Here is a 25,650-nt window from a genome sequence, read left to right as displayed (position 1 = left end):
TTTATTTTTCATAACATTTAGTTACATCTATAAGTTATTTTTTGGCCCTTTAACCCTTGTGCTATCTTAGATGACCCCACCCTTACTTTGACGTGTTATTCCTACCATGACAAAAGTGGATAAAGGTGGAAAGATTTCATGTAATCCATGGACACCAGTGCAGATCACATATCATTGAAGAAAAAAGGTTCAGCGCACTGTCTAGTGGGTCCAGATGACCCAACTCCCAATGTTAAAGTGCCTAGGATAGCACAAGGGTTAAGGACAACCGCTATGCTGATGTGGCCCTCGGTGAAAATGAGTTTGACACCCCTGCCGTAGTAGGTTCCATGTCACAGCTACAAGCTTTTTCCAATGGCATTTTTTGTGTATGCCTCTGGTTCACAACCATTTGAATAAAGAAATACTCAAAAATGAAATTTTAAACTTAGTTTTCATTGTATATGTCCTCCATCATCATCCTTGACACAAGAAAATGTAAATAACACCAAAAGCTTTATTTTCATCAAAGTGGGTCTTTAAAAACTGTAACTAAGATCTTTTTCTTATATTTTCCAGAGTTCATGAACAGCAGTATCCAGTACATTGCGCTCTTCACTTCCGTTACACTCTGCAGCATCCTCTTAGTCATTATTGCCTTGTGCTACTTCAGGTAAGAGACTTCTCTTATGCTCTTTAACCATCAAAAGTTCCATGTGTTCTTTCATCTAACCTCACAATGCTCTGCTGCAGATATAAGCGTCAGGCATCACAACCACGCTACAGTGCAGATCTTGACCAGGATGAGATTTACATCCCGCCAGGAGATTCTCTGAAGGACCTGATGGAGCATACCCGCAGCATTGGGTCAGGATCTGGGTCAGGACTCCCTCTGCTGGTAAGAAAACGTACAAACATGTTTACTGAGTGCATTCAATCAACATCAAAAAAGCAGTCTGTGTGTTGCTTTGGATAAAAGTGTCTATGTACTGCTATGTAACGGAATCAAGCTGAGCACCCAATTCACTGCATACAATAACAATTGCATTTACTCTTTGAGGGCGTTATTCAACTTGCCTCATTTATTTAGTTATTTTCTGTACATTACCTTCACAGTGGTCCCTCTTTTATAGCGGGACATTCTAAAAATAACTTTACCAGATGTTTGAAGGCTGTAAAACTCCTCACTACACACTTTCTACACTTTTCTTAGACAGGCATGAACATTTTCAAACTTTTCTCCCTTGTTTAAATTCTCAAAGTTCATAGTTCTATAGAATAAAAAGTAGTTTTATAAAGATTTGCTTATGATCAAAGATTTATGTAGCTCTGAATGCATTTTGTAAAGTAGACATGGCACAGAGGAGATTGATTGACAAGGCCTACAGCCAATCAGGATGCAGAGCACAGTGCCTGAACAAAAAAAGCGTGCAAACAAGCATTGAGAAAAAAAAGAAGCCAAACAACAAGACCGTGAAAGGTGAACTGTGACATACGAGGGACCAATGTCTTTTTACATTTCTAGTAAAGCATTTATTTTTACATTTTTAATAAAAAATTTTGGAAAAAAGAAACAAATCAAGTTGTTTATTCTTTATAGCTACTGTAATCAGTATCATTTCCCATGGAGATCAATAAAGTTGAGCTTGAATAAATACTGACCCAATAGACAGAACTTAAGACACATTTTTAAGTCCTACAGTTACCCCAAAATGTCACAATGTCATAGTTAGTGGAATATAGTTTTGCACACACCCAACTCTTTGCATTACTTTATTCTTAAAGGTGAATGTGTTGTCTTATTATTTTGTGAGTTTATCAGTCTATGATTTGATTTACTGCACAATCAAATCTAGAGTGTTTCCTACTTTATTCTGGCCCAGAAAGTGCCTCCAGTCTGATAATTTTTAACTGAGGCATAGTTAAAAATATTTAGTCTTTCAAATCTGTCAGATAAATTTTTTTTTACGTCATGGATGTTAATGTGCTGTAACTTTGCCTTTAACTTTTAGGAGTGAATAAACTTTTTTTCCAAATGTTCTGACCAGGTTCAGCGCACCATTGCCAGGCAGATTCAGATGGTTAAACAGATCGGGAAAGGGCGATATGGAGAAGTCTGGATGGGAAAATGGAGGGAAGAGAAAGTAGCTGTGAAAGTCTTCTTCACCACTGAGGAGGAAAGCTGGTTCAGAGAGACAGAGATCTATCAAACCTTCCTGATGAGGCATGACAACATACTGGGTAAAGCCACAAGAAGATAAAATATATTTTAATAAGATTGAGGAGCTAATATGTGTATTTATTGTTGAATTACTGAACATGTGTTTTCGTTATCCATGTTCCCAGGGTTCATAGCAGCCGATATTAAAGGAACAGGCTCGTGGACTCAGCTGTACCTCATTACAGACTACCATGAGAATGGATCCTTGTATGACTACCTTAAGTCTAACACCTTAGATGTCATGGCTTTGCTCAAGCTGGCCTTCTCCTCTATCTCAGGCCTCTGTCACTTACACACAGAGATCTACGGCACTCAGGGCAAGCCTGCCATCGCACACCGAGACCTGAAGAGCAAAAACATTCTGGTCAAGAAGAACGGCTCCTGCTGCATCGCAGACTTGGGGCTCGCTGTTAAGTACAAAAGGTGCAGATTCATTTATATGGAGGGACAGGTTTTGTAAGCTGTGAAGCACAAAGTCATATGCTTTCATCCTGACTTTCAGTGACACAGATGAGGTCGACATCCCTCTTAACTTGAGAGTGGGAACAAAGCGCTACATGCCACCTGAAGTGTTAGACGAGACCTTGAACAGGACTACGTTCCAGTCTTTTATAATGGCTGACATGTACAGCTTTGGTCTTATCCTTTGGGAGATGGCCCGGCGTTGCATCTCTGGGGGTGAGAAGACTTTCTTTAACCGTGTCAGAATAATTTTACATGTGTGATAAGAAGTTACTCATCCTACTGTTCCTGCAGGCATTGTGGAGGATTATCAGCTGCCCTATTATGACCTCGTGCCCACCGACCCGTCCTATGAGGACATGAGAGAAGTTGTTTGCATAAAGAAGCAGAGACCTTTATTTGTTAATCATTGGAGCAATGAGGTACTATTCTTATTTGAATGTTTTTGGTTAGTTTGTTAAACTTGACTAGCATGATTGCAATTAAAAAAGGGTAGATTCATAAGAAGACAAATACTTTGTAAACAGGACCTTCTTTTTTTTTTTTTTTTTTTTGCAGTTTTAGGTGAAATTATCCCCCCTTTGTGAACACTGCAATCATATGATCATAATATGAAAGTCACCTACTGTGGAACACTAGTTTTTCAACAGCAAAAAAGTTTAAACCTGCTGTTTAGTATGAAGCTGTTTTTTTGTTAAGGGAGATTAAGGAAAATAACCTAAAAATGTGCCTCTTTGGAAATACAGAAACTACAGTTTTGAGCCAAATAACCTCAGCTGTAGCTACACATCACTGACATTATCTGCATTTTTCATCTGAAGCAGATCTTTAAATTTGAAAGAAGCACATCTATTTTCCAAACTGTACTTCATCGCACACTTTCTAATGCTTACGTCAGTTACAAACACACAAGGCTGTATAAAAACAAAAAAAGAGCTTAGTGAAACATCCAACTTCAGTCTGAGAAAACAAAGCTTGCACAACCAAACTTTTGTTCAAGAAAAATAAACTGAATCCACTGCTGTCAGATTTAAATATCATTTGGCAATGAGAACTACTTCTGCTGTCTATTAAAACCAATAACATATTTTCTAAAATGTAAAGGTGTTGCTTCATATACAGAACAACACAATTGCCATTGAGGGAATTCTGAAATAACTCCTAATATTCAACATTTAGAATTTCCTTACAATGTAGAAAGAAATATATTTCACTAAAAGTGACATTGAATCTAAATGTGTGCTTTTTTATATCATCAACAACTTCTTCATTTGTGGTAAAACAGATCATTTCTGCTCTAAAGACATTTCAGTTCTAATGAGTGACGATCTAAAGGGAGTCAAACCCACGAAGCCCCAAAAGCAGCTTTGGTGATTTATTTTAAAAAACTGCTGAATCTCTTTTAACCTGTTTTAAAGGTTGTGGCTTAAACACTGCATAAAATAGTAGTTCCTATGTGACTGACAGGATTTTATAACATTAAACTATACATTTTTCTCTGAAGAAGAAAAAATAGCTTTTCATGGGCAGTGAAACTTTTCCTGTTGTTGTGAAAGGTGATGACTTTAAACAAAATTAATTTACCAGTTTAGAAAGTTATTATTGTAAAAAAAAAGTTGTTTTTGTGTGTGCATAAACTCATTTATCCCTTGTGCTATCCTAGGCACTTTAACATTGGTAGTTGGGTCATCTAGACACGAATCATCTTCAATGATTTTTGATCTTCACTGGTGTCCATGGTTTACATGAAATCTTCTCCATCTATTTCCACCTTTGTCATGGTAGGGAGAACACGTCAATGTAAGGGTGGGGTTATCTAAGATAGCACAAGGGGTAAAAGTTGTACTTGCCCAACATCTAATGTTAATGTTCTAAAGTGATGTGTGTGGTTTTTTTTTTTTTTTAACATGCATGAACATGTGTGTCTTCAGTGTCTAAGACAGATGGGGAAGCTGATGTCAGAGTGTTGGGCTCACAACCCAGCCTGTCGCCTAACAGCCTTGCGGGTGAGGAAGACTGTGGCGAAGATGTTAGAATCCCAAGACATCAAACTGTGACGGAGTCAGAAGAGGCGCTTTCATCACTCGTAGACTTGTCATTGCCACTGGCACAGACCACTTATACTGGCCAGCAGAAGAAAGGGAACAACGAGAGACTGAAGGATGGAATAAAGGAGACTGACAGGTGGGATAACCGGTCACCTTGGAGCCAGGAACAATCAGAAGCAGGAGATTTTGATGTGTCACAGAAGATGAGCTCTTTCATTGTTTGAAGAACGCTCTGCTTCAGACCAACAGTTTAAGTTGTGCTTTCCGTGAAAGCTGCAGATCCAGACTGTCCAGATGGACGAATATTTAAAGAACCGCTGCAGGTGAGTACTAAAAACCCTCTGATCAGGTGGGACAGAGGGAGTTCTCACACTGCTTTAAAAGCCATATTGTGAGCATTTGTTTTCTGGGAGACATTTTATTCTTTTTTTGGGGGGACTTCATGCATGGAAAGTTAAACCCCCACAGAGGACCACCTGAAGAAGTTCAGTTCAAGCTCTCTGACCTCTAAGTTTTATTATTTTGCAGGAGGAAAAAAAAGTATGGTTTACATAACTTTTATATAAAAAAGAATTTCTAAAAATGGTATTGTTTTAATATTAAAAATATTTTTTTCAGTAAACTTTAAAAGCTGAAAACTTGTTTGACTTTACTCCAACTGAGTTTGACATCATTTTAATGAACGTCTGGAATGATGTGTCCTGAATAATGCTCCCCGATTAAAACTGTTTGGAGGATCCTGCTGCAGTGTGGTCATTCAGATAAACATGTCCCAGTTTAATGTTGCATATAAATATAATTTATTATTAGTCTTAAAAATTCTTTCTTACACTTTGTACAATAAACTTGACATAAGACGCGAGCTGTTACAAGGAGCCTCGTTAGACATTCTCATAGTACACAATATTCATGAAGCTGACTCGTGGAATGTAAAGCCTGGCCCACCGAGGATGGAAAGATTGTTTCAGAAGGATGCAAAGTTTGCATAGACAACTTTACAAAAACATTAACAGCAAAACAAAACAAAAAAAGTAACACTTGAACTTTTTCAAGCGTTGCTGCGTTAACAGAATTCATTTACAGCTGTCATTTTTATGCACATAATCAGTCTCATTCCCTTGATGGCTTCTGTCATTTAATGTACAAACTTTAAGTTAAAACTTCCCTCCAAAGGTACAAATAAATGCCACTTTCTTCAGCACAACACCAATCCATCACGTATTCAGTTAACATTTTCAGTCAGTTATTTGGTAAAAAGCAGCTCCTTTAAGTTTCACCGCTCCTGCAAAAATAGACTTACTTGTTTTAACAGTAATTTTCTCTGCTGGTATGAAAAGGTAATCAAACAGTATAGACATTAGTGGAGTCGTTCATTTTTATAGCGTGGGGCATATTCTTGATCTCTCCTGTGTACCGAATGATCTAATGCAAAAAGAAAATATTTAACCAAACAGTAAAAAACAGCAATGCAACACAATCAAAATTAAAGTAAATAAGTCAAAAAAAGTTTGAAATTCAATTATTATATTTGGCTAAAATGTAATAATAGTAGTTACAACAGTAACGCACAAAATTATTTCCCTTTGTTCGTATTTATATGGTCAACCGGATGAGCCTTTGTGGCACCAGAAGTCCACCAGGTGGGGCTAGAATACAAAAAAACAAACGGAAAAGACAGCAAAACGAAAGCACTCAAAGTATTCATAAACAGACGGAAACAAAAAAGGATACGTATAAATAGGCATTTATTAAATATGATTTCATCAAGGAACACATATATGTCCTTGGTGTTGCTATGGAAACTGAAGAGTTGGAGATTCTTGCTCCGATCCGAGTCTTCATGCTTTGATCCTCTGACCTTTCATAGTGTGTCTTTAACACTTTTACGCTGTGAGGGCATCAGTCACATCTGCACAGTCCATCCAAATCACCAAACGGCTGTTTCCAAGGAAACCAGAGCCAAAAATATCAAATGGTTTGTACCAGAGGGGGAGGAATAGCCAGAGAAATGACTGGCAAAGATGTTTTACTGTCAAGATTTTTACATCCACCAGTGGTGCCAATGTTTAACTAGGTCATGGTTGAGCAGACCTGGCTTTTTCCTATCATCTTTATACTTTGAGTGCACACTCAGGCAGCATTTCTGAGCGTTAAAGAGCATCACGGAAATGCCAAATAACTGTCTTCTCTGTTTTTTTTCTTCCGAAGCAGGGAGCCCCCCCCTCCGGTCGTCTTTTTTGTTTTTTTTTCAAATCTTCTTCCTCTTGAATATTACACACTCAGATGGACAGGTTTCAGTGCTCAAACACTGCGGGAACAAGGCTGTCATGGCGTCCCATCTCTTCCAAGACTTGGGCAAGGCGACTTAGGTTCCCGTCAGGAAAATGCTGGGCCTCCCACAAGTCCAGGATGACTCCAGTAGGACTGGATTTAGTTGCAAAGTAGTTTAGATACCTGGATTGTGACACAGATGGAGAAGACTAGGTTAAAAGCTGTGACATTAATGTGCCTCTGTTTTTTTTTCTTTCAAATCTGACATTTTCATGCTCTGCTTATTAATTATTAACTGAAAGAAATTATTAAAAGAAAAAGTAGTAAAAGAGCCTCTCAAATCTCTCTAATGTAATGATCAGATTTAACCTCTTAGGACCTGGCATCCACATGCATCTCATTTTGAGTTATTTTACTACGATAGTTAATTGAGCTTAACTGGATCCCACTGACTACACGTTCAGAAGGTTAACTCAAATATTAGCTCAGGCCTTAAGAGGTTCCAATAGACACAAAGGAAATCTTTTAAAAGTTAATAGAAAAAAAAAGAAGCTAATTTCTTTGGAATACAGCAAAAGCGTATCAATCTACAGATGACTATCTTTACAACCTTTCACGACTCTTTTTAATACATCTGAAAAGATTTACTTAATGTGGAGACTTGATATTAATACACATTTGAGTCTGTTGCACCTCTTTTTAACTTCATCTAACAGTTAAATACTTAAATAATTTCCACACGGGAATTTTCCCTGTGGACTGAAATGTGTTTCAAATCCTTGTGGTTTTCATTCTAGCTATTATGGAGTCTTAAGGTATTTACAATAGTAATCAGATTACTTAGATTTTGACTCCACAACCTTACAAAGCTACTCTGTAGATAATTTGGCCACTGTCAGTGGAATGCAAATTAGGCATTATGAAATCTTCTGTGGAGGATCTTGCTTTATTTCCTCAGTCTGAATAGATTTTAGGAAAACTCTAGGCAAATAGAATTCTCTGTGAATCCAATTCAAATGACACTAAAGTTTCATTGAATCTTTTGATTTAATTTAAGGCAAATTTAAAGTAGGATTTCTTAAAAGCAAAACCCATATGTAATTATAGAAGATCTAAAACTGGTAAAAATATTGTATAAATAACATGTATATGTTCTGTTTAGTCAAATTCTGCTATCTGCACTAAAACCTAAATAAAGCACTTTTTTTTAAATGTGTCCATAAATTTCTTTTTGATTTCACTTGAAGTTCTGGACACTTCAGCCTTTAGAGAGAAAGCCACATCCTCCGTAGGCAAATTCTTTCTTCAGGTTTGACGGGTGTCCTGAGGACCATAATGCGCTCAGCGGTCGTCCCTAAGCCTCTATCAATAAAAATATTATGATGACTATTTCACAGAGATTTTGAGCTGAAATCCATGAAGTGAAGGCATTCACTAAAGGATTTGGATTTTTTCAGTGATTCTCTGTCAAATCCACATTTTCTAACACCTTAAAAGGACGTAGGAAGACCCTATTTACTGCTGCCTGCTTATACGCTTAGATGAAGAAAATCAAATCTACAAATAACCGGCTCAGTTTGGGTTTAATTTGCCAAATAATTATCAGATTCTTTTACACAATGTTCTTTTTTTTACAGAGAATAATAGAAAAGCGACGTTTTCTGTATCCATTAGGATGTAAGCGCCCTCTCTGTGAGCTCTTTAGTTCTGCTTCCCTCGTGCTGCACCCAGTGAGCGGTCTCGTCAGTCTGCAGCTGCTGCCTGCGATAAGACCCCCCTGCTGTGCTGGGACCTTATAAATGGAAGCACACTGTACCTCCATCCCATGCTCACAAGACAATCAAAGACGCAGTGATGAGGGTTTGAGAGAAGGAGCATCTCTGTATCTTCATCTTCCTGTCTTTGTCTGTGTTAGTTCATTCTAGAACAATTAATCTCAATTCAGCTGATGTTTATCAGAGATTGTCCCAATTATTCTGAACAGCCTAAATTAAAAAATGCATTTTTCCACATTTGATCTTTATCCCCTTTTCTGATCAAAATGTATAGTTGATGTTTAGGTCTGGGAAACTTTTTTTTATTATTACTTCTTAAAGATAGATTTGACTGAGTTTAATAAATAAGCGCAGGCTGACAACTGCCTGTTGATCAGAAAAGGCCACTCGGTTGAGTCATTGTCTCACTCGAGGCAGCGACTTCCTGCAGGCGAAATGTCATCAGTCCGTGTTTTAATGTGAGTCACAACTTCGCTTCTCTTCCCACCTGTCAAGGTTGAGTTTGTGGGCCAACATCCGCCAGTCATTCCCTCTGGTCTGAGGCGCATCCAGGCTGCTGCACAGCTTCTGCCGAATGGAAACAGGGATGCGAAAGGCGTTTGGCCCCACCAGTGTTGTGATGTTACTGGCAGGATCCAGCAGGGAGGTGTCAATGCTCTGCGAATCCTGCAGGGAAGGGACAGGAAAAATTGCAGGACAATGGAATCAGTGGTGACATTTCTTTAAGACATAATAAAAGAACATCATAAATATGATAAATTTATAGCAGAGGAAAACAACCTTTTATATTAAAATTAGATTAAAGGTCATTGACGCTCCAAACACAAAAATCAACACCCGTACACAAATAAACAGCTGCTTACTGGCTGTACAATTTTTCATTTATTACTAAGAACAGAGCTTAGTATTCCTTCATACCTCAAACACGCTTTTCAAGATCAGATTTCATGAAAAGAATGTAAAACAAGACTTGGGTGTATTATTACCCATGCACCTCTCTTCTATCTGCCTCGGCTGGTATTAGAGAAAAGGTGCTGTTAGCGCAAAGGTTAGGCTTCCCACCAAAAAGTTTTACTGGAAAAATAATGAATTATTCAAGTGTTTCATTTATTATTGCTTTGGATTAAGAAAAAAAACCTAACAAAGTTTACAATCAGTTTTTTACAGCTTAAATTTTAGAAATGCAAACCTCGGTTAGATCTAATCTGATAAATGTGGCTGAAGAAATGTTGAGGGTTCAGTAGTAAAGCTCACCTCAGACAGTGTTGTGTCTAGCTGAAAAATCTGTCCTTCTCCCTCTACTTGCCGCACACATATCTTACAGGTCAGATCCACGGTGCTAGTGGAGAACCTCTCCAGAGTGAAGCAGCAGTGGAGATTCCTCTGTGAACCGCTCCATACCTGCTGAAAAGACAGCTCCTGCAAAGAGTAGCTGCATCAGAACACAGCTTCTGCATTTATTACTCCTATTTTGAAGATGTTACTGCTTTACCTGGTATTTGGCTAGTAGTTTGCTCTTCCACATCATGTGGGGAACATCATGGATGGAAAGTCTCAGGTTGTGGGTGCTGTCTTTGAAGCTGAGAGTCTTTGGTTCATCCAACAATTTTCCACCCATCTGTTTCTCCATTTGAAGCACCTCCTATTAAAACAAGTGGACTTTATTCATGTTAAGATTCTGAAAGATACACATCTTTAGTGGATGTTAAAGATCTTTACTCCTGGAGAGCTCTTATTCAGTTTCTCCAACTATCCGTCTCACTGACAACATCTACATGCTGAACCAGAAAAGGCACTTTTACCTTGAGTGCATCCTGTGTGTCGTCCAGGCAGTAGACTCTGATGTGATACTCCATGGCGGCACAGGTCACAGGACCAAAGATGGCTAGTTTGAGCCGCTTGATAGTGGCTGCGCTTAAAGACTGTCCCACCAGGCAGTATGTACCCAGCGTCTCTGTCAGGATGTGGCAAGCCTCGTCATCCATTTGGACGTAGCACGGTGTGGTGAAATTTTCCTCTCCTACTACCACCACATCCTACAAGGCAGACAAGAAGATTATTGAGATTTTAGCAGAACTAACTAAACATGCTTTGATGGCTATTTTATCTTAAACTAAGTCTTAAATAAACATTTTAAAAAGGGCAAAACATATTTTAGAATCCATAACTCAACTTCTCACCAAAAACAATACTTTTAATGGGTAGGAAATAAACCTATTATATATTTGGGAGTTATGAGACTCTTTTCCATTTAAATCCAAAATTTAAAATCTTTTAGTATTTAGAGTACAAATATGATATTATTTTATTTATTATTTTATCATTTACTTTGGTTCTTCTATGAAACTTAAAGTAATATTTGGTAACGCTTTCTTTTACAGTACAGTACTTACAGTGTACTTAAGTGGTATTTACATGGTACTTATTGTGTAACTACTGGGTACTTTCAGGGTACTTACATGGTACTTTCTATGGTACTTTACTGGGTACTTACATGGTACTTTTTGTGTCTACTCTGTACTTACATGGTACTTACTGTGTATTTATATGGTACTATTTGGTTCATACCTATGTGGTACATACTGGGTATTTATAATATTTTTACTGGGTATTAACATGTTGTGCAAAGGTGTCTTTTATGGTACTTACCACATGTAAGAACAAGGTAAGTAGAAATAAAGTACCTTGACCTTTAGGTCTGCACTCGCTGCATGTTTCATGGTATTTACCATGAATTTACCACAGAAACTACCCCTTAAGTACACTGAAACTGGACTGTAAAAGAAAGTCAGCCCTATTTCCACTCAACTACATGGTACTTTCATTACTAAATACCAGGTATGTACACTTGAATATTACTTGGTACTTACCCCTTAAGTACAATGAAACTGTGCTGTAAAAGAAAGTCAGCCCTATTTCCACTCAACTACATGGTACTTTCATTACTAAATACCAGGTATGTACACTTGAATATTACTTGGTACTTACCCCTTAAGTACACTGAAACTGTACTGTAAAAGAAAGTCAGTCCTATTTCCACTCAACTACATGGTACTTTCATTACTAAATACCAGGTATGTACACTTGAATATTACTTGGTACTTACCCCTTAAGTAAAATGAAACTGTACTGTAAAAGAAAGTCAGTCCTATTTCCACTCTATTACATGGTACTTTCAGTAGTAAATGCTGGGTATGTACACGTATTACCTTCCTGTCCAGTGTACATACACACTTGGTCTTCTGACCTCACCAAATGAGACAATGCTAACTTGTTGGTAAGGGTAAAGTAACTGCATTGTAAAAACATGTTCTGGCCTGATTACTTCTTGTAACATGAAAGAGAAACAAGACAGCAGTGAAAACAACAATCTTTAATATGATACATGTCTGCAGCGTACAAAGTGTCATCACAATGAAATATGTTTTAAGTACAAAACAGTGCAATGGAGCATTCCAAAAAACACATTATTGGCCTGAGGGTCGTGCTTTTTGTCCATCAAAATTCCTTCAGCAGAGTTTGGTAACAGTGCAGGACTTCTTCAGGGTTTGTAACTGCAATAAAATTCACAATAAAAGCTCAAATGAACATAAAAAGCATAACGACTTTGATTAAATAAAAAATACATTTTACTTATTTAATCAGTTCTATAATGAGTTTGATAAATCTCTGTGAATTCTTTATCGCTTTGACTGTAATGCTTGAAATTAATCAATTGTCCTCATTTATAAACATGATAATAAAATATTCAAAACTAAACTTTTTTTATAAAATATTGTTCTAAACATGAACTTGTTTTAATATATAATGTCAGGAAAATATGTAAAACAACTAAGCTAAATATTTACTTTTAATACTAAAAACACCCCGAGTGTGTGTTTTTGTTAAGTAGTTCGGGGCGAGTAAAGTTGCAAATTCCCAGCGCACTTGAATGCAGCACAACTACCCCCAAAGTGAACGTGCATTAATCCGGAGAGCCTCGAGGCGCGCGCAACAGTTTGAATTTCTCTTAATCTGGAAGGTAAACCATTGTTTTTGTTTTTTAAACATTGGATAAATTACATGTAAATATTTAAACTGATTAAACTTTATAAAGAAGCTAACCTCGTGATTTCAAGCCGCTATCTCTGTGTTTGAAACGTGACGTAAGAGCACGTCTGCTAATTTACTGCAATAATTCAGTTATTTCATGTATAAATTTTCAAAGTTTGTAATGAAAATCTACAAACATTGTTGTTACTTACCAGGAGAGGGGCACCTGTAAAACAAGCACGTAGCCGAAATAAGTCTGTGGCTCTGTGCTCTTTCTGGGAAAATCAAAGAAAGGCGTTTATTTAAAATAATGATGACGTACTTCCGTCTTTACCGCTGTAGATCAGCTATGGTGAAGAAGACATCCCAGACCAATCCGTGAAGCCACAGGAGAGTAAGCTAAACTAAGTTAATTCCTCCAAGTGGACATATTTACATTAATGAAGAGTTTAACTGCATTTTCCCCATTTTCTTTTCTTTCGCCGTTTTTTATTTTATTTTTATTTATTTGTTTATTTTCAAATATGATAGAGACAACAATACCACCCAACAGTGAATGTAACTGTTTGAAAATTAAAATATATTTTTGTGAATAACTGTGTTGACTTTGAAATTGCCTATTTATTTCTTTTTTTCCTTTTCTTTTACACTGCAATGTTTTTCATGCTAATGCAAAATATAGGTGCGAATAATACTTATAAAGAATAAATACACACAGCAATTGCCTATTAAAACATTACTTTTGTCAAAAACAAATTTGATTTTCTTATGGTAATTTAGATTTTTTTTCCTTTGATTTCTTTTTTGTTGTTCTTGTTTATATAACTAAAATTTAAAGTTGTGAATAATCTATCATGTTTATAAATGAGGATAATTGATTAATTTCAAGCATTACATTCAAAGCGATAAAGAATTCACAGAGATTTATCAAACTCATTATAGAAATGATTAAATAAGTAAAATGTATTTTTTATTTAATCAAAGTCGTTATGCTTTTTATGTTCATTTGAGCTTTTATTGTGAATTTTCTTGCAGTTACAAACCCTGAAGAAGTCCTGCACTGTTACCAAACTCTGCTGAAGGAATTTTGATGGAAAAAAAGCACGACCCTCAGGCCAATAATGTGTTTTTTGGAATGCTCCATTGCACTGTTTTGTACTTAAAACAAATTTTATTGTGATGACTCTTTGTACGCTGCAGACATGTATCATATTAAAGATTGTTGTTTTCACTGCTGTCTTGTTTCTCTTTCATGTTACAAGAAGTAATCAGGCCAGAACATGTTTTTACAATGCAGTTACTTTACCCTTACCAACAAGTTAGCATTGTCTCATTTGGTGAGGTCAGAAGACCAAGTGTGTATGTACACTGTACAGGAAGGTAATACGTGAACATACCCAGCATTTACTACTGAAAGTACCATGTAATAGAGTGGAAATAGGACTGACTTTCTTTTACAGTACAGTTTCATTGTACTTAAGGGGTAAGTACCAAGTAATATTCAAGTGTACATACCTGGTATTTAGTAATGAAAGTACCATGTAGTTGAGTGGAAATAGGACTGACTTTCTTTTACAGTACAGTTTCATTGTACTTAAGGGGTAGTTTCTGTGGTAAATTCATGGTAAATACCATGAAACATGCAGCGAGTGCAGACCTAAAGGTCAAGGTACTTTATTTCTACTTACCTTGTTCTTACATGTGGTAAGTACCATAAAAGACACCTTTGCACAACATGTTAATACCCAGTAAAAATATTATAAATACCCAGTATGTACCACATAGGTATGAACCAAATAGTACCATATAAATACACAGTAAGTACTATGTAAGTACAGAGTAGACACAAAAAGTACCATGTAAGTACCCAGTAAAGTACCTTAGAAAGTACCATGTAAACACACTGTAAGTACCCAGTAAATTCCATAAAAAGTACCATGTAAGTACCCAGTAGTTACACAATAAGTACCATGTAAATACCACTTAAGTACACTGTAAGTACTGTACTGTAAAAGAAAGCGTTACCTAATATTTTTGCGTTGATTATATTTGAGAAATGGATGTACAACATTGTATTTTTGCTCAGAGGCACTCCATTGTTACACTGAGACATTGGGAGGCAAATTAAATCTAACAGAACAGACATTTTCCTTTTTCCTTTTTTTGACTGTTCCCCAAGTCAGATATCCATGTTTTAGGGAACATTTTACAATAATCAGCTTGTCAGATGTGTATTTTTTGAGATGCCCTGACTGTTTTATTTCTTCTTAAAAGCATCAGCAGCCACGGACTTCTCCAATCAGCTGTCTAAAATTCTAACACTGGAGCTCAGGAATAATGGAAACTCATGTAAAAGCTGAAGTGGATAGAAGACAAGTGCCAGAGGATTTCAGGGTCCGCAAGGGTTCATATTTGACTAAAAGATCTGATACATAAGAAGGCGCAAGACCATTAAGGCATTTGAAAACCATTAAAAGTATCTTAAAATCGATGCTGAAGCATATGGGGAGCTCTGTATTTTTTGTTTAGGACAAATATGTGTTATTGTTCTTCCTTACAAGGAGTCTTTGAATTTACAAGAACCAAAGTACCTCATTCTCACAGCAAACAACGTTATTTCTTTGTTATGTCAACAGTGGGTCAACTGTGTTTCAGTGTGAATCCGAATGTAAATTATGTTACATCAACTTTCATAAAAAGTAAGCCTCAAGTCGGTTCTGCAAGTTTATGGGAAAAGAACTTATCGGTAAACAGTATGTTTTTGAAATGCAAAAATAGGTGCTTGTGTAAAGAGACATTTGGATTTTGTGATCTTTAAACAGAACGCTGTACCTACTTTAACCCTTTTGCTATCCTAGGCACTTTAACATTGGGAGTTGGGTCATCTAGACCCCACAAGACAGTGTGCTGAACCTTTTCTTCAGTGATTTGTGATCCTCACTGGTGTCTATGGATTACATGAAATCCTCTTTACCTTTATCCACCTTTGTCATGGTAGGGAGAACACGTCAATGTAAGGATGGGGTCATAGGATAGCACAAGAGTTAAGAATGTACAGTTTTTAGAAAAGAGAGATCATCTAATATGAATACAAATTCTCTGGAGTGTCCTTAAAAGCACAAGCTAGCATAAACATCTATAGAAAAATGTATCTATGAACAAAAGAGAAAAGAAAATGTATCTGTGGAAAGACATAGGCAGCTCTGCATTCTTCTCACCACAATAATGTCAAAGATGAAAAATAATTTTCTAAGAACAAAAATGATAAAAATGTTTCCAATATCTAAAATTTTCAAAATGAATAGATACTGACCAAAATGTAGCCAGAGGCACTTATTTTAAATTCATTATAAACATGACTTTCTTGCACATTTATTCAGAATAATTGATCAGAAACTAAGAAAACTTCACTCAGCAACCACTGAACAATATGTAGCTATTCTCAAAAAAAACCGTTTCTACATGACTTAGAAGAGGGACGTTTTTCTGTCCACAGCAGAAGCCTCGATTTGCCAAGTTAGGAACATAGGAAAAAATTTAGAAGTTTCAGATTTTACAAATGTATAGGCTGATGGGAAATTAACATCCACTCTGCGGATGTTTTCAGCTTCATGCTTAGTTAACTAGAATGGAACAAATGAAGAATTTATTTTAATTAGGAGCGTGCGGTTAAAGTTCTGACCTTTCACAAAAGATGTGTCCCTTCAATGTAGCACTTAGTGTAAGTGTTGTGTGTCTGTGTGTGCCCTAATGTCTAACACAGCTTGACACTCTGCCATTATGTATGCCAGATAATGGAACAGGGAGTACCCAGACCATTTGTAGTTGACCCCTGTAATAGCACTAATGGCTGTACATATGTCTCTTTCATTAAGACTGTCTGGTCTGTGGAGACTTCACTCTCTCTTCCTGTCTGTCTGCCTGTCTGTCTACCTGCTAACCTTTCATTCTCCATCTTGATCTTGAGCTTTGCCTGTCCTCTCACTCTTTCTAATCCAAACATGTTGCACAGCACAGTGGTATTAATTCAGTGCATTATGAGAGACAGAAGAGAAATTACAGCGTTTTATTGTGAGCTGGCTGTCTAACAGCAGTATTCTAGCAGATCATTAGACTCTTTAACTGCTCCTGTGGGGAGCAGTACCGGGGTTCCTTATTGAGGGATAATTGGAACACAGTGGAGAAGTTAGCTTATGTACAGTATGCACACAAGCAAAACAACCAAGTATTACTCTTATCCTCAAACTGCATTCATTGGTTGATTTTGAATTCTTGTTTTCTGCTTGAAAGCAGGAGACCAGCTGTCATCATCATCCTCATTTTTACAACACTTGGCTCTGGGAATTAGTTTGCACCTCGGTGGGGAAATAATTCAGCACTCTCAATGAAATGATTATTTTCAGAATGAATATTTGTGAATGGCTTCCTCTGTGGGGCTCATCTCACCTGATGATGCTGCATAGACGAATACAAACTTTGACAGAGCGCATCATAAAGCAATATTTTACTCCTGCAGCACAGAGGCTGGCCTCACAGGGAAAGATGGCTCATATGAAGGGAGCTGGAGTCATTGCAAATATTACCATGTGTAACTCTGACGGGTCAAAGATTTAATCAATAGTTATTTCTTTTTAAAAAAATTCTCCGTCTACACTGAGCTTTATTGGAAATTCTTAAGTCATTCATCAATGTCACCCAGAACATATATATATTTCGTTTGCTCTGTAAGTCACCACATTAGCTGGAGTAATTGTTCAAAGACTTCCTAAAAATAAAGTTAGTCAAGACACTGTGTAATGAAAAGCTTGGAAGGAAGCATAGGTTGAATATTGACTAATACCAAGCTGTGGGGTTTACCTTTTGTGAAAGGGGAGTATTAAACATTTTGATTTTATCAACTTAAGCCATAAGCCTGTGGACTCCAGCCTTTGCTACCATGGCAGGACTTTCCATTGACATTGCTGCATGAATGAGTATATTAGTATATGCCCAAACTATAAAAATATTTTGTTGATATTAAGAGAACATAGTAGAGATCCCAAATGCACCACAACCTACAGTTCAGAGAACCATCTGAATTTAGAGACAGATTATCAAAAATATCAGTTTGCTGACTTAGCAACAGCTTTTCTAAGCAAGATATTACCAATGACCATTCACACTTAAATATTTGATACTTTTAATATTGATTGATTGATTGGTATCCTTTTATTTTCAGCCACAAAATAAAATAGTTAAATAAACACGATAAGTGATAAAGTGCTTAAAAAGGAGTGGGTAGAAGGAAAATGTTATTCATTCCCCAATCTTACTCAATTTTATGCATACATTTGTACACATTAAACATGTAATTACCATTCACATAAATACAAAATAATTAAAAGAATAAAAGGATCAAAGTACCAAAACAACTTGATTGTCCAACATTGTCTCATTAGGCTTGTCGTTATTTAATTTATATGTTTCCAAATTTTTCTGTGTGTATTTTTATGTTGTTTATATTGTGTTACATTTTTACTCATTTTCATACTTTCTTCCATGTTATTCCACCACATCACCCCACAGACAGAAATGCAGAGACTTTTTGAGTTGTGCTTACACAAGCATATCTAATGGGGCATTTATCATAGCTTCATGTTTAGACGGTTTCCCTCTTGCCTTTGCGTCTTCTTTTTTAACTCTTGTGCTATCCTAGGCACTTTAACGTTGGGAGTTGGGTCATCTGGACCCCACTAGACAGTGCGCTGAACCTTTTTTCTTCAATGATTTGTGATCATCCACCTTTGTCATGGTAGGGAGAACACGTCAATGTAAGGGTGGGGTCATCTAAGATTGCACAAGGGTTACAACTTTTAGAAAAGAGAGATCATCTAATATGAGTAGATGAGTAGAACAGAATGAGGGGAGAGAAAAGGAGAGGAACCGACCCCAGCTAGTCACGGCAAATGGTCTTAAGGAGTCTGCTTGTGCTGGAATTTCTTCCTAAATCTTCCATCTCTATTGTTGCTTTTTGCTTAGTTAGAAAGAGGTTTACAGAGGTTAGATCAAAAACGTAATCTGCTGGTCATTTATTAGTGTACAATTAGGATAATCTGGCCTTACTAAAATGATCTGAATTAAATTGTATTCTAACATTTGTAATTCACAAAACTTAATGTTGATGTTTTTGTTTTTTCTCTTACTCTTTGAGACAACTTTGATTGTGAACTGGCACTTTGTAAATAAAGATAATTCAATGGATTCCTTTCACTCGCCTCATTAACCTTTTTCTGCTATTAAGTCAATTTGTGAAGCAACTCTTTTTATTCCTGTCAGAAGCAGATTTTAAAACTTTACTTCACCGACAGGCATTAGATTAAACTTTACCACAGCACGCATAATGAATCCCACATCTTACCTCCCACTGGTTCTGTTGTGACTGACTCTTGAGCTGGATCAGCCAGTCTTGCTGTCCATCACACACGGCGCAGTGGTGCATCGTGATGACGACAGGTCGAGTAAGCAGAGCACCCGGAGGCCCACAACTCACCACAGGGCTCAGAACTGTTTGTCCATCTTCCACCGAAGGCCTGTATGCAAAAAAATTATAATAAAAGTGCTGTAAACTGAAAGTGTGAAAACAGTACAGGTGTGTATGTGACAACAAAAGGGGCAAAACTTGGTTTCTGAGTTGTTGATGCAGCAGACAGGTACCTCAGGTTCTCCTTTCTCTGAACTGTCACATACATCTCATAGACTCTACCCTGAGGAACGGCTCCTGCTGGAATTAGCAGACTCACCCCTGAGGAGCACAAAACAACAGAGGCACAAAAATCAACTGCATATCATTGCAAATGGCACATTGACTACATTTACATGCAAACAGTCTTCCAGATACAGATTACATTTTGGATCAAGTGATATTCTGAGAGGTAACTACAATATTGTTTTTTATGAGTTTTCTGACAATTTGACATCTGACTGACAGATTTTCAGCAGCATCTCCTATCCAAATTACCCCCTACTTGTTTGTGAATGATATTGTTGTTGTTTTTACCATATTCTAGGTCAAAACAAATGAATATATTTCTGCTGCTCTGCAGGTAGAGCAATACATTCATAACCCTAGTGCTATCCTAGGCACTTTAACATTGGGAGTGGGGTCATCTAGACCCACTAGACAGTGCTCTGAATCTTTTTTCTTCAATGATTTGTGATCTTCACTGGTGTCCATGGATTACATGAAATCTTTCCACCTTTATCCATCTTTGTCATGGTAGGGAGAACACGTCAATGTAAGGATGGGGTCATCTAAGATAGCAACAAGGGTTAAAGCTTGGCACTTTATCCAGTTTGGCTAAAGCTATGTTCACACCGCCCTCAGCATCACGCGTTCAAGCGGCCATGTATGGAGTCAAATTCACGCCAGAGTTGTTACACGAGCACAGGAATACTTCCACCAGCGCGAAGGAGTAGTTCCACGAGAGTAGAGGAGTGGTGAATGAATTTGGACATGGAACATTCAATGTGCACTCGTGATGACCGAGTTGTGCACACGGAACGTTTATTGCGCATGTTAGAGTTTGATACATGCTTGTGGGGGACTTTTGATTGTCAAGAAGACTCAAAAATCCTTTCATTGTTGAATGGGACGTGAAACAGCATCCAGGTGCAAGTGTCTATAACAGGATTGTTTCACCACTTTTGTTAAATCAAACTAGGCACCAGGTTTAAGTCACATGAAAGACTGCACCGGATCAACTGCTGCATGCTGTGTCAAAATACCAGCCACAACTTCACCAGAGTGATATTCCTACACCAATTTCATTTTTCATCTGCATGAAAAAAGGGAAGAATGATTGGAGAACTCACAGAAAGCTGATTGTTATCTGTCTTGGAGTAATAATGGCAATGACCTTTACTTGCTCATAAAACTACTGCTACACTTTATTGCCTTTTTCCTGTACGAACCTGAAAATGATGCAGCATATCATTTCCAGAATCAATGATTTCTCACCTCTTCATCACATTCCCAGTATTGTGGAAGCCAACATGATTTACATTTCTCCATCTCACATTGATTTGATATGATGTCCTGTCAGATATGTGTTTTTAATAATATTATTTTAGGAAACGTATACCACAAATTCCCTCATGAATAAACACACTACATGCTTTTCCTTCGGGAGGGAAATGTTTCAATAGCTCATTGATTTCTGATGTCCTTGACTTTTAAAAAAGTGACAGACAGCAAACCAGTGAGCCAATCGCAACTTTGCCACTGGGACGCCTGACACTCAGCGCCACTCCAAACGCTAAATCAGTGAAAAAAAATGCATTTCAAAATGCAAAATACCAGTCACGCTGACATTACCACAAAATATTTCATTACCTAGACTCACAAAGAGATCAAATATCAAATGTACTTCCCTCCTCTTTTGCCTATGTAACCTGATGAGATGACGGAGCTCAACCAGCAGCTGAGAACATTTCCCAGGTATCAAAAAAATATGAAGAAATGTGAGAAGCCCGTGTATCCTTTAATGTCACAGCTAGTTTGTCTCTGCCTATCGACATGCATCTGTGGCATGTCATTTACAGCCCGCACATATTTTAGGTGAAGACAGCATGGCTAATGTAAGCCGCCTGAAACTAGAACACCTCTTACTTCAGCTTCTCTAGTGCAGTCACCCCTAGGTATCCATCAACTCTTGTCACACTTTGCACAGTTGATATGCTGATAAGTTGCACATGGCTGTGCACAATACTTCAAAGACACATCTGTTTCCATGTTTGCTAGTGAAGAAGGTAGAATTGTAACAGATGCAGCTCAGGAGCTGTGGTCTGCAGTGGAAAATAATAACTAATTTTCACTTCACAATAAAACAAAGTGCTAAACTTACTTTATCAATTAACATTGTACAAGTAAATATGTCCAATACCTATTAAAGTTTAAACTTGTGATGAGTGGTTTGATATAAGATCCAATAACAAAATAACTTTCTTTCACTTTACTGTATGTAGTCCAATGCCATTATAAAAAAAATCAAAAAACATTTCTATGGTTTTTGAAAAAGAAAAGAATATGCCTTCGAGTCTGGAAATAGATGATTAAAAGACTTCCACTCTATGATCAGAACAATTGAAACCAAACAAGTTTCCACCAGGTCCTTCTTGTGGCATCTCTACATAACGTCTGCAGCTGTTTTTTTCTTCTATAATCAGAACAAAAGGAAACTTTGATTCAATGTGAGAGATATTTTGCTTTTTTACGCTCGAGACATTTATGAAAGAAGGGTAAATGTTGTGCTTGCATAGCAAACTTAAAAAGTCAACTATTTCCTTTTTACAATTATAATAATTAAGAGAAAAATCTATGTCTACAAATCTATTTTTGTCATTGGAGGTTTCTGCACAATAGTACCTATAGTCAAGATGCCATTCTCGACATTTTTCAAGTTATTTTTTTACAGACATCTCAGAATTTATTTTAAATTTCTGCATACATTTTCTTTTTAGGTGACATCTTGTGGTAGGTGTCAGATACTTCCTGCTGATTGTAGATTGATAAACTAAGGGGATGCAGTGGGTGCTTTGCGGTTGGGATTGATCTGACAATGAAGCCAATCTAATCTAGCACCAGCTGTAATATCCTGAAGCACGGACAGGGGCATCCTTATTGTTTCCAGGCAGATGGCTTATTACAGATTTTCTTTTCATTTATGTGACCTTTCCGGGAAAACATTTTGACCTGCAGTCGTTATCACCAGCATGCTAGAGCTGAAACAAGAGCAAACCTTGAGGAGCAAAAGAGAAGCTGGTAGCAGATGTCAGCATTGCTCTGAACATACACGTCCACATATACACACATGCATCTTCAAAAAGATTGATACTGAAAATAATTAACAAATGTCACAATGCAAATGTAAAAAGGCGTATTTCTCACTGATGTGACAAAGTCACCTTGGTATCAATTTGGCATACCAAATTTTGTTTTAGCTTTTGCTCTATTTGGATGGATTTATGGACAAAGATCTGAATTTACATTGTGAATTTACTTTGGACTTTTTCTTTTTAAGGTGGACTGCTTTTGCAGTGGGGGAATTATGTGTTTGTATTAAAAAAGAAAAACACAGCTGATTAATTGATGAAAAAGATTTCAGACGTTAGAAAAACCGTTAAGTTATTCAAATTGTTTAACCTAGTGTTTGTTACACTGTTTAGCACCCCACCTGAGTTAGGCACAATAAGTTGTCCACCCTGGGAGCTGAAGGAGCCCAAAGCAGTGCAAGATGGATCTCTTGTGCGTAGCAAAGTCTGGCTCTGTGTGCGACGGCCCATCGTGCTGTCGCTGTTGTCTAGCAGGCAGTGTGGTAGCTTAGGCGACAGTTTGGAGGAAAATTCTCCACCTAGGTCATCCTGTGGGGTCACTAAACCTGAGGAGTTGTAAACCTTAATCTTCAGGTTGGGTAGAGGCTCCAGAAGAGGAGAGTTTGTCATGGGGATTTTGTCCGCCACGTCATGGAGGGCGTAAACTGGGCCGCGGTATAAGGCGGCCGCTGAGGTCAAGTCAGGTGGTGCAGTTAAGAGATCAGCTGTAAGAGAAAAAGAGACGAGAACAAGAAGGTTAAAAAACTTTTGGTACCAATTAGCAAAGCTGCAGCTTGGATAATTCTTCTGTTTTCACTCATTAGAAAAGACCCATCAAGACCAGAAGGTTAACTCCTTCAGAGGAATTACAGGTGCAGCTGGGATCCATCAGGAACAGATGGCATCACTAACATGGAATACACACAGTAAGAAGGCTTTGAAATGAATGTTTAACATCTATATGATGAAAGGGATTTCTAAGAAAATATTTTGCTCCGAAAAACAGCAAAAGCTGATGAACTGTGGGATGAGATTTGAAATGGAAAATAAAGTAATGAAAGTTTAGATTTTGCTGTATTTTTCTTTGTTTTCCTTTGGCAAAATTAAATGCAAAGAATTGTAAAAAAAAAATACAGAACTCTTCAATTTACTGAATTTAAAGCTGCTGTTTAAGCAGACAAAACCATCCTTAAAGCATCAATGTTCCCCTCCTGTCCATGCAGTCCTTCATTTAAGATTTTAATGAATTAGGGGATTTTCATGGTGCTAATTCTGCTTCCCTGATGTCTTCATACCCTTCCTCATCAGGAGCATCATCGCTAAATCTAATTACAGCTAAATATGCCAAACAGAAGCTGGCCTGACTACATTTTAATGGTCGGGCATAGTTTGGTTTTTCATCACCAGAATTTGAGACTTTTTGGCCCTTCACCCACATGAAGATGGTAACTGATGGTAACATGATAACTGGTAACATGTTTGCTGCTGGAGCGACTCAACCCAATATTTCTTAACAGGTTATTGGCACAGGTTGCCAATTTAAGTAAATTGAGTCCTCTTATGACAAAGAGGTTTCTGAAACTACTGCATATTCCAGTTTTTTGTGTTTCAGCTGTTCAGGATGCTGTTTAAAGCTACTTAAAGTTACAATTGTGCATTAACCCCTTCATGCCTGAATTATATAAAAAATGTTCTTTATTGTTTTTTCCGTTCAAGGTGATGCTAAATTAAGTAGAGTCCGGGATTTAAGGGGTTCGTTGCAAATTAGCAAAAACCAACGGGAAAGGATTAAAGCTTCCATTAAAAAAGTACTTCTGGAGAGGAAATCAGTTTCCTGTTTTACAACAGACTAAAACAGAAAGAAAGATTTCTATAGTCCCTCAGTACAATAAAAGAAAAACCTTAAAACAAAAATTGAAGCAAAATCTCAGCCAATTATTTCCTGTTTAACCCTTGTGCCGTCTTAGATGATCCCACCCTTGCATTGACGTGTTCTCCCTACCATAACAAAGGTGGATATAAGTGGAAAGATTTCATGTAATCCATGGGCACCAGTGAGAATCACAAATCATTGAAGAAAAAGGTTCAGCGCACTGGCTAGTGGGTCTAGATGACCCAACTCCCAATGGTAAAGTGCCTAGGATAGCACAAGGGTTAAGTGAAATCTAAAATCACATCAAGCTTTGTTGCTGCAATTATTTTAACTATTTTTGATAATTTAGACAGATGTTTCCAAATTAATTAGTCCACATTTTATAATCTTTTAGCTACAGTAAAATTTAAACTTCTTAAAACTACACCACTTTTGATGCAATACATCTGTACATTGATATTTTTGTCGAAATTAAATTGAGAAAACATCTTCTATTTCTAACATTACCTGGGGGAGCTAAAAAAAAGTGTGAAATAATCATTAGACACACAAATCTTTCACTCTCCCAACCTTTGCGGGCAGTCTTGATGCTAACTGGCTGGAAACCTCCATTGAGGGCGGAGGAGTCTAGGATGTCGGAGCTGAAGTCCCGGTGGTTCCTCCTGTAGACAAAGAGTGCCACGACGACAGAGATAACCAGGCACATGATCACCGCGATGACGATCCCCACATATAGAGCTACATCGTCTGTACTGGGAGCCACTGGGGGAGAAAATGGAAAAGAGACACAATGAAAGAAAATAAGTCTTGGAAAAATGCTATCTGTTTACATCAGCGAGACAGAGCGTGTCTTAAAAAGGATAACCAATGCTTGAAGTGCAGCACAAACAGTCGGACACTGACATTTCAGCCTAAAATGTGATGCAGTGACCAACACATTGGCATCATCTCCAAACTGAGATCTGAAGACTCTGAATTTAATACGGAGAGTTCATTCTGCAGTTTGCAAAGCTGTGTCTTCATATTTCTCAGAAGCTGTGCTGTTTTATGTGGAGGCTGTAAACAATGACCCACAAAGACAACAATTAGCAACAAAATACAGATGATAAAATCTGAAGAAGAAGCACAGCTAATAAACAC

The 25,650-nt window shown here is 37.3% G+C and overlaps 2 protein-coding genes across 5 annotated transcripts in view; one reads left to right on the top strand and one right to left on the bottom strand.

The window, feature by feature from the left end:
• The window catches only part of LOC101163987 (bone morphogenetic protein receptor type-1B), a 55,688-nt gene extending 50,241 nt beyond the window's left edge, over positions 1–5,447 (top strand). Inside the window, exons 8-14 of the mRNA XM_004074775.4 lie at positions 559–652; positions 733–877; positions 2,028–2,220; positions 2,326–2,623; positions 2,703–2,878; positions 2,957–3,084; positions 4,594–5,447. Coding sequence (XP_004074823.1) covers positions 559–652; positions 733–877; positions 2,028–2,220; positions 2,326–2,623; positions 2,703–2,878; positions 2,957–3,084; positions 4,594–4,719 — 1,160 coding nt within the window. The 3' untranslated portion in view covers positions 4,720–5,447. The remainder of the gene's footprint in view (positions 1–558; positions 653–732; positions 878–2,027; positions 2,221–2,325; positions 2,624–2,702; positions 2,879–2,956; positions 3,085–4,593) is intronic.
• A 46-nt stretch (positions 5,448–5,493) lies between these two features.
• Positions 5,494–25,650, bottom strand: part of LOC101157960 (netrin receptor UNC5C) — a 128,870-nt gene continuing 108,713 nt past the window's right edge. For all 4 annotated transcript variants that reach the window (XM_011481791.3, XM_011481792.3, XM_020707660.2 and 1 more), the window contains 9 exons: positions 25,081–25,272; positions 23,000–23,362; positions 19,482–19,569; positions 19,186–19,357; positions 10,559–10,792; positions 10,249–10,398; positions 10,011–10,175; positions 9,244–9,422; positions 5,494–7,164 (listed from right to left, as the gene is read on the bottom strand). In XM_011481791.3, the coding sequence (XP_011480093.1) occupies positions 7,005–7,164; positions 9,244–9,422; positions 10,011–10,175; positions 10,249–10,398; positions 10,559–10,792; positions 19,186–19,357; positions 19,482–19,569; positions 23,000–23,362; positions 25,081–25,272 (1,703 nt within the window). In that variant the 3' untranslated portion in view covers positions 5,494–7,004. The remainder of the gene's footprint in view (positions 7,165–9,243; positions 9,423–10,010; positions 10,176–10,248; positions 10,399–10,558; positions 10,793–19,185; positions 19,358–19,481; positions 19,570–22,999; positions 23,363–25,080; positions 25,273–25,650) is intronic.

This window comes from Oryzias latipes, chromosome 12 (genome assembly GCF_002234675.1).
Source record: "Oryzias latipes chromosome 12, ASM223467v1".
Taxonomy (NCBI): domain Eukaryota; kingdom Metazoa; phylum Chordata; class Actinopteri; order Beloniformes; family Adrianichthyidae; genus Oryzias; species Oryzias latipes.
This window is presented reverse-complemented; position numbering and strand designations above follow the sequence as displayed.